Here is a 10000-nt window from a genome sequence, read left to right as displayed (position 1 = left end):
GAAATCTCCAGATGATTTCAAATAAACTAACAAAAACAAAGACGCCTGACTCCACATGGGGCTGTCCCCCAATCAAGAGACATCGAAGGGGACTAGAGGGCGCCGGTCCCCCCCAACCGCCCCCCACCGACACTCTGGGCTCGTCTTGGAAGCTGCGGCAGCAGCGCCCCGTGTCGTGTGACCTCCGCTTAGACTCGTCCACTCACAGCCCTTCAGAGCCAGGATGTCCCGCTCGCCGCCGCTTCGCATGGCTGGGTTCGATTTTGTCGAAGTCACTCCTGTTAACGTTCATTACACGCTCTGTAGCCGACAAGGCCCCTCCGCCGCAGTAGGCGTGTGGTGTTTTAGCGCGGGCGGGTGGCTGGCGTCTGTCTGGCGAGGGGGAGGGCTGTTGACGTGATCCCCGGATCTCCAGCAGAGCGCTGTATGGGCGAGCCATCTCCCTCGTACCCTCTCCTTGGGCAGACCTTTGCCGGCGATATTGGCTTCGGAGGCTAACGACCTCAAATTGTACACCAGTGGGTAATTAAGCATAGCAGCTTCCCAGTAGCCCAGGACAACAAATATGTCATTGTGAAAATAAACAACAATTAGGGTTACACTAGTTCCCCACTAATTGCGTTGTCATCATCAGAGCATTCATAGGCATGTGGACACATCCTATTTAGAGCTGAAAAACAGACCATAACAAAGCTGTTGCAACACTAGAAAAAAATCAAAATGGAAGTGACGGTCTACATCGGATTTGGATAACAGCAGTAGCATAAGCCATCATGTAATGCTAAATGAGTGATTCTACTGGCTGTTTTGTTTGTGTTTTGGGTGAAAGTGTTTTTGCTTTTGTCTTTGTGTGTGTGTGTGTGTTTGTGTGCATGTCTATTCGTGTGTGTGTGTGTGTGTGTGTGTGCGCGCCAGCGTGCGTGATGGCGTGCACGCGCGTCGATAAAGCTATGTTAAATTACCCAGCCCTGGGGGAGATGTCACGCCACTCATCCCGCCCCCAGAAACCAACGGGCTAGAAGTCTAGAGACGAGAACACGGAGGCAGAAACACCAGCAGGATTAGCGCCGGCTAACTAAATGGGCCATATCACGTTTCCATTACCAGAAAGGAATAGCTATTTGGACTGCTGGAATCTGACTGAAAAGGTGAGGCCTCCATCTCCTTCTCCTCCTCCTCCTCCTCCGACAACACCGGTGTTCATCAGAGTGTAAACGCATCGGTTTACACCCCCCCCCCCTCCGTTTTTTTGTTTAGTTTTTTTCTCGGCGAGCAAATGGAAATTTGCCGTCACATCCTTGAGCCCCATCAATAAATAAACTTGACGCAAATAAAGGGATGAATAAATAAATGTGCGACGGCCCGGCGCCCGGGGATCCGTCAGCAGCAGTGATGGAGCCAAGTCAGACGCCATCACGCTCAGCTGGGGGGGTGTGTCTGAGCGAGACAGGGAAGATTCTCACTGATTGCACAAAGTATTCCCCTCAGACAGAGAGAGAGAGAGAGAGAGAGAGAGAGAGAGAGAGAGAGAGAGAGAGAGAGAGGGAGGGGTAGAGAGTGAGAGGGAGGGACTGAGGTAGAAAGAGAGAGAGGAATAGAGAGAGAGAGAGAGAGAGAGAGAGAGAGAGAGACTCAACCCATTACAGCACCATTCTCTCCTTTTTGGGGGTTAATATCCGTAACTCTTGCTGTTCTCTCCATCTTTGTCTCGCTCCGCTTCACCCTCACTCTCCTCGGCTCTCTCTCCCCCTCCATCTCTCTCTCATCCTCTCCTCCATCTCTCTCTCATCCTCTCCTGGGCTCTCTCTTCTCCTCCATCTCTCTCTCATCCTCTCCTCGGCTCTCTCTCCCCCTCCATCTCTCTCTCATCCTCTCCATCTCTCTCTCTTCCCCTCCATCTCTCTCTCTTCCCCTCCATCTCTCTCTCTCCCCCTACATCTCTCTCTCCCCCTCCATCTCTCTCTCTCCCCCTCCATCTCTCTCTCATCCTCTCCTCCATCTCTCTCTCATCCCCTCCATCTCTCTCTCTCCTCCTCCATCTCTCTCTCATCCTCGCCGGGCGGTCCTGCGATGGACAGTGACAGTAATGTTCTCTCCCTGGGTCTGAGGTTCAGACTGATGTCAGGCTTTGTAAAGCCACTGATCTGCCTCCCGGCCCAGGTACCATGCTCTCACACACACACACACAAACGCACACACACACACCCACACACACACACACACCCAAACGCACACAAACGCACACACACACACAGGAAAACACACCCGCGCGCATGCTCCCACACATACACACACAACGCGCCAAACGCACCCGTGCGCACACGTGAACTCTCACACACACACACACACACACACACACACACACACACACACACACACAGGAACCCCCCCCCCCCCCATTGTGATCTCAAAGCACCTTTTGTATTCTTGTCCCCCTGGGGCCGTGTTTTCAACGGACTCGTGTCACCTGTCAGCACGCGTGTGACATCAAGCCTGGCGGTGTTGCTATGCAGCGTGCCGTTCTGTCTACAGCCCACGGACAAACACGCCCGAGCGTCCACCGGGGGAGCCCTCGCGCTCGCTCCCAAACCGCTCTCCGGAATCTGCCCAAATATCCACTTTGTCATCACGAAAAAAACAAAACAAACAGGAGATCTCCCGAAAAAAACACTAAAAGAGTTGAAAGTCACGGCTCCTCATGATGTGATCGGTGAGTGACCCTGTAACGAGAGCCGCCTCCTCACATCTCTGATGGCAGCGGCGTCACGGGGGGGGGGGGGCGTCACAGGGGGGCGACAGGGCCTCTTTTCCTGCTGTCGCCACTTATTATACACCTTTCACACGGGCGCGCTGCAGGCCCGCGAGGCACGCCTAATTACATACAATTAGCCGCCATATCGCAGCATTTGAGGAACAACGGGGTCAAATTATAGTCTTCGCGATCAACGCTGTATGATGAAAGAGTACACATTCCAACTGCTATTCCGAGGAGCCAGAAACGGATTGTGTCTTTCAAACTCTAGATGGCTGTGTCAGATGGAATGTTCTTGACTAGGTTCCGTCGCTGTGGCGTCGTTAGGGAGTGGAACCTCACTATATTGTGACTATCGTGACTGCGTTCGCGCAGGTGAATTAGCAAAACAGATGCTGTTGTTGCTGTGTGGCATTGCACCTCGATAAGGCGCGATCTTTTCATTAACAACGCCGGATTTGGAAATCGCTTCGTGGGTAACAGCAGTAAGGAGTGCAAATTGGAATTTCACAAGAACACAGATTTAGCAACGGCAACTATTATAGCTGAGAAACTCTCCACGTTTTGTTCGCTTGTTCTAAGCAACTGCATCAGGCGTTTCGATAGCGAAGCCGCTCGTCATGTTCCGGGCTTTGACACGGAACCGCGCCGATGATTGTGCAGTACGAGCGTCTTCTCTCTCTCTCTCTCTCTCTCTCTCTCTCTCTGGGAATTAGCTTTATCCGTGAGTCCGGCCCGTCTCTCCCGGGCCATACCTCCTTATTACACGCATCCGGGGCCGCTCGATGGCAAACTGAAATATTAATTCCGCATGGCGCTGGCCAGGCAGAGCGGAGATAGCGGCCGACACTCCAATTCAAGCACGGCGCCCGGGCGCTATCTGTCTGAGGTAATGGGCACCTCGCGTTCGGAGAAAAAACAATGGCGGCACGGCCAGGGGAATAGCGCCGAGTGCTCCCGCGCGCCTCTTATTGCCAGGGGAACATAACCGCCTCTCATTCCAAAGGGCGTTATTTATTCTACTGGTGATCATTACTAGAGCCTCCAAACCATCTCTAATAGGCGATGAATAAGGTTTAATTCATCCCGGGCCAGCTTTCCATCCCTCAAACCTAAGTATGATAGCTGTGGAGATTCCATTGGAATATTATGAGGCCGATTTTTCACCCGGGGGGGAAGGCGTGTTCATTGCTACGCCTCTCCGCTCTCCTCTCCTCCATCAGCTATTCCCTTCTGCTTTTACTACAGACAGACTTATAGGCCTATTAGGAATTCATCACGCCACCAGCCCAAATCAATCCTATTGTGGGAATGTGCCCGGGGTAAAAATAAGATAAAACCTTCAATTACTGCGCCTCGGAAGAATATTTGCCAGCTGAGATTGATCCGGTATTGACAATTTGCACTTAAGGTGACCTTTCATATCTGCCCACATGCTTGAAGACCAATACAGCGTTTGGCGCTGAGTGGGCGGAGAAATTTAGCATTGAAGGCTTAAGACAGGAAGTAAGGGGAGTTCAACTTCTCTCTGAAGAAGATCCGCAGGTTGAAGGAAGAGAGCGGCATGTGGATTTTGGTTGGTGGTAAGTGAACGCTGGGCATGGTATTGGTGTGTGTGTGTGTGTGTGTGTGTGTGTGTGTGTGTGCGTGCTTGTGTGTTTGCAGTTTGGGGGGGGGCTCTTTTCCAATCAATGGGGCCAAACCCCTGCAGAGAGTGCTGCCATTCGACAAAGGCGTGCGGGCCGAGTCCATTACAGAGCGCGACGATTGACCCGACGCTCTGAAAGAGCTGGTACCGGGGGGGTCGGGACCCTGGCATTAGAAGGGGGGTCGGGACCCTGGCATTAGAAGGGGGGGTCGGGACCCTGGCATTAGAAGGGGGGTTGGGACCCTGGCATTAGAAGCGCTGCGCCGGAGTCAAGCCAGTCGGGCACCCTTTCACTCAGCTCCCGAGGTCGAGGTGCTCTTGTTAGGAATCAAACGACGCAGTGCTGGGGTGAAGTGGGGGGGGGGGTTGAAGTGGGAGGGGGGGGGGGGGGGGGGGGGCAGGAGATCCCGGGGCCCCGGCGTTCACAGGGGCCGCCGTTTTATCCAGTTGCGATTTATCCTCTCAAAACGGACCCCGCCGTGTCACACTTCACCGTCCGCTCTCTCTCTCTCTCTCTCGGCGCCACGGGCGGCGGCGCGAGCCGCGGGGAGGGAGGGCGCTCGACTGGTACATAAAATCCGGATCTGTATTTCCGTGACGGATTTTTCGGCAGCTGGGCCTTGATATATGGCGAGCCGGTGGCAGAGGCCCTCAGAGTGCGGACGAGGGGACAATGGGACTCGGGCACAGCTGTCCTTGGACGTCCGCGTCCCCAGACCGCTGGCCAGCGACCCCGGCTGCTTCTCCGCCAATCCATCTCTCTCCTCTTTTGGCCGCTGATAAATATCCTTATCTATCGGGAGCAGGTGATAGGTTCCGAGCCGTCGTCCTCCACAGAGCAGCGCTCTTCCCCTCTCGCTGCTATCTGGCATCTACTAAGCCGCCCGAGTCCTAGCCTAGCGCGCTAGCCCCGGGGTCCCCTCGGCCCAGAGCAAATCACGTTAGCTCCCCTCGCCCCCCCCTCCCCGATGGCTAACATCTATCAACACCCCGAAGAGGAAGGAAGGGTTGAGGTCTGGGAGGCAAACGGCTTCAGCTGTCGACGGAGCGCAGCTGAGCGGGGAACGCACGCGGGGCCGCCGCGTCTGTGGGCGCGTGACGGCGCGGGAGAAGAGGGTGGAAAAAGAAAGACAGGCGCGTCGGAGGGAGGGAGGGAGAGAGAGAGAGGGAGAGAGAAAGAGAGAGAGAGGGGTGAGAACAGAGACGTGTGCGCACTACAGAACACGCAGTACGTGCGAGAACATTAATTGCTGAGGGAATCGTGATCACTATCGCACCGGGGTGATATAATAACATTGATTAATTTAAGTAACAAATTTGTGATTCTCTCCCGATGACACCCTCGATAAGGAAACGGATCCCTTAGCGTGCGTTAGCGTTAGCCGCCGACTCGCATGGAGGCACATGCAGAGAGAGGACGAGACTGTAGGTAGATCAGGAGGGACAGTGGGGTCATTAGCAACGCCATGTGAGCTATAATAAAAGAACGAGGGATGAAAAAAAAAAAGGAGAGGTAGTAATCCTTTATCTTCGTCCGCCTCTCTCCCCTCCCTCCGACGCCACTTCTCCTCCCCGCGCTCATTCGCTCCGGCGCAAATTCATCCCCCTTTTTTCTGCCTTTTAAAATTGCATGAGCGAAAATAGGTAATTTAATCTTCATTAAACATACAGGGGCCACCGTTCGCTATCCCGACCGGCTGAATTAAGGTACTAGGCCGCCGGAGATGAGACAGTCGGGTTGAAAACCCCATGAACCCTGACAAGCGTTATATCACTGCATCTCTGTGTTTTAATGGAGGCAAGGCGAGTCCTTCCCTGGTCAATGTCAAAGAGGCCCTTTCGAGCGTACGAGCGGAAGGGAGAAGGGGAAACTTTTGATGGACGGACATGTGAAGGTGAAGCCGTGGAGAGGGATGGTGGGAGGGGGTGTGTGGGGGGGGGGGGGGGGGGGGGGGGGGGGCAGGGGGTCGGGACAAGGTGAGGGATCTTAATGCGTTAGAAAATAGGCCGGTGAATAGAGATTGGCCCTGTCCCCCTCTTTTGAAGATCTGATTGATGTGCCTTTTGGGACAGCGGGTATGAAAGGGTTTGGCTTTCATCGCTGGAACTAAAAAATCGATGGACGGGGACGCGGGAGAGAGTCCCCCCCCCCCCCCCCCCCCTGCCCGTCTCCTGCCGTCCGCCCGGGGAATTCACCGACCGTATGAGGCGCCCCCCGAGGGGGGGGGGGCTTGAACACAAACCTACACGCTGAAACACACGCTGCCCCCCTAATGTGGGAACAGCACAGCTTCTGGTAATGACATGAACAGTAGCCAGGTAACCACCCCCCCCCGCTCTCCCCCTCCCCTCCCGACTTCATCTGAATACACAAGCACCTCTGTGTGGTTGGAGGGGGGTGTCAATGCCTCCAGCCCAATTTGCGAAGCAGGACTGGCTGGGGTTGTAATTGCATCACGCCACGGCGCCGGCCTCCTGGGCCGTGTTGAGATCTATACCGAGTGGAGCCGCAGATACGCGGAAGCGGCGTCGGTACAGTAATTGTGATCGGCGCCGTGCTCGGTAATTCACTTCCAGGGCCCTCCAGGAAGAGGAGAGTTGAGCCCGGCGAGCGGCGGACTCCTCCAGTGTGGTTGAAGAGGCCCCGTGGACGCCGGGCCCGGCGCTGGGGTACGCCGGGCGGCTCCTACGAGGGTCCATCGAGCTTCGACGTGCGAGATTACAGCGGGCGTGACAGGCCCAGCGCAAACACATGAGATTACTGCTGCAGTTTAGATCTTTGGTAACTGTGAATATGCAATAAAAGAAGAGAGAGAGAGAGAGAGAGAGAGAGAGAGAGAGAGAGAGAGAGAGAGAGAGAGAGAGAGAGAGAGAGAGAGGGAGAGAGAGAGAGAGAGAACGAGAGAGAGAGAGAACGAGAGAGAGAGAGAGGGAGAGGGAGAACAAGAGAGAGAGAGATAGGGAGAGAGAGAGAGAACGAGAGAGAGAGAGAGAGAGAGAGAGAAAACGAGAGAGAGAGAGGGAGAGGGAGAGAGAGAACAAGAGAGAGAGAGAGAGAGAGAGAGGGAGAGAGAGAGAGAACGAGAGAGAGAGGGAGAGAGAGAACGAGAGAGAGTGAGAAAGAGAGAGAACGAGAGAGAGAACGAGAGAGAGAGAGAGAACAAGAGAGAGAGAGAGAGAGAACGAGAGAGAGAGAGGCACGCAAGAACATGACCGCCTGCGTGGCGGCCTAGAAATAACATCCCTCTCAAAACTCATGACACTCAAACATCCGCAATTCCCCGCGTCCCCGGTAGCGCAGCAGAAGCCGTCCTCCGTAGAGCAGACAGCCAATCAGCTTTCACCGCTCCTTCACACAGCCCGGTGTTGGCGGGCAGGTCTTAATTGTTCCTTTTCACAGGCTGAAGTTGAGGTTTTCCTCAGAGTGCGTCTAAACATCTGCACTTTAGACTCTCGCAAGATGAAAATAATGCCCCCCCCCCCCCCCTATTTAACGGTGTAGCCTGTGAGCTAGCCGGCGCTCGGAGGAGAACGGCGCCGTGCGGAGCAGAGAGAGACGTGCGGAGGGCAGAGAGAGACGTGCGGAGAGCAGAGAGAGACGTGCGGAGAGCTGAGAGAGACGTGCGGAGAGCTGAGAGCCAGACTGTGGGTTCAGAGGATTCAACACGTTGGACGAGCCGCGCCAGACAGACGCTACGTGATCTAGGGTCAAGATATATACATATCTAAACAGCATGTACCGTATGCACTGTTTGGGAACATGCATAACATGCATACACACACACACACACACAACGCACACACACACACAGACCCACCGCTCACTCCCTAGACACCTCCTAACCTCATGCCATTACACGGTATACGCATGTGCCTTGCGCGTGCCAGCAGATGGTCACACTAAAGTGTGTCAGAGGGCATCTGCCAGTTATTTAATAATAAACATTTTCTCATTATATTTTTGGTAGTATTGCTTTCCTCACGGTGTTGGTCTATTCTTAACCAACTGAAAAGAGGGATAGATCTAGGCACAAATACCTTGGCTGACTAATTTTATTTTTAGCTTTAATTTTAATATTTTGGTAAACCTTCTTTTTTTTTTTTTTTGCATGATTGATTAAATACAACAGACATGCATTATCCAAAGTCCTTATTGAATGTCTTCGTGTCTAATTTAAAACGAACAAAGAGTATTAAAGACCCCTGGTCAAAACAAAAGGCTCTTGTCATCATTTTTGCAATTCATATCCTCCCCTCGAGGGAGGCTCGCGCACAATTTAAAAGACGGACTCAGACACAGACAGAGAGACAGACACATGCACTCAGACACCGTCTGGAGATGGGAATCGAATGCTGCTTCAGTCGTTTCAAAGTAGGCCAGGCCACAAAAAGGACAAGAATCCATTAAAAGAGAAGTGTTTTGGGCGGCGTTGAGCAACGGGTGACATTTACCAGATGAATGCCACGGCTGGGAAAGAACACAAACACGCCGGCGCGTGACGAGGGAAGGCCTCCCCGTCCTGACAGAACACACTTCCTGTACGCGGCGACAGGACAGGAAGTGATGTCATGCACTACCTTTGTAAACAGTAGGCCTACGGGAGTGGGGACAGGGTCCGCCAGATATCGGCTAGAGCCGGTCTACGCCACAGAAGCCAAACTGAATCGCAGGTAAGGAGAGAAAGATCCAGTCTTTAGATAGTTAGTTCTCTCTCAGAGTCCATTTTCGTTATTACCTTGATCGATGTTCAGCTCCTGTTGTATCTCACGCTCAAATAAATGTCAAAGGAATGTATATCTCCTCAGACTTGATAACGACAAAGAAGCTCCCGATAGCGTTTACAGCCAATAACAATCAGTCTAAACCTGCGTCCTTTTTCCTAACATTGAACTGAGACGAATTCACCGATGGCCGTAATTAGTCTGTTCTAGGGTCTCTCCCGACCGCGTTCTAGAGCCTGGACGTTCTAGGGTCCAGGGGTGACTGTGCGCAGGCGTCTGTGAGGGGTAGACCAGCTCGGGGTTTAGTGTGTGTGTGTGTGGGGGGGGGGGGGGTTACAGCCAGGAGTGCGTGGAAAGAGGCAGGGTGGGGTTAACTACACACACACACACGGCTAGTTCCTGTTACCATGGCTAGCACCCGGCCACCGCGGGGCTGGACTGGAAGGGCTTTGATCACCTGGAGCATGGAGGGAGGGAGGAAGAGAAAGACGGGTGGGAATAAAGAGAGAGAGAGAAAGAGAGAGAGAGAGAGATGTCAGACATGAGATATCTCAGGAGTTTGGCACCAATTACCCACTCAGAGTCCCAGTGTTGGCATACCACCTTGGCAAGTGCACGCGCGCGCACGCTGCAAACACACACACACACACACACACACACACACACACACACACACACACACACACACACACACACAATAACACGTAGTGTGCGAGCGCGCACACACACACACACACACACACACACACACACACACACACCCACACACACACACAAGCACAGACAGATTGAAGGCACCGGTGCAGGAAAGTGACTTGATTTGGTATCAGAGGTGCTTTTTATTTATTTATGTATTTCTCCATACATCAGTCTTGGTG

At 53.5% G+C, this 10000-nt stretch overlaps 1 protein-coding gene across 1 annotated transcript in view; it reads right to left on the bottom strand.

Annotated features, from left to right (window-relative positions):
• The window catches only part of diaph2 (diaphanous-related formin 2), a gene marked incomplete at its 3' end in the record, with an annotated part of 387717 nt that overhangs the window by 24407 nt on the left and 353310 nt on the right, over positions 1-10000 (bottom strand). Inside the window, exon 29 of the mRNA XM_084459450.1 lies at positions 9529-9579. Within this exon, the coding sequence (XP_084315576.1) occupies positions 9529-9579 (51 nt within the window). The remainder of the gene's footprint in view (positions 1-9528; positions 9580-10000) is intronic.

Source organism: Borostomias antarcticus (assembly GCF_949987555.1).
Source record: "Borostomias antarcticus genome assembly, chromosome: 28".
Lineage (NCBI taxonomy): Eukaryota > Metazoa > Chordata > Actinopteri > Stomiiformes > Stomiidae > Borostomias > Borostomias antarcticus.
Note: the sequence above shows the minus strand (reverse complement) of the source record. Positions and strands in the feature narration are given on the sequence as shown.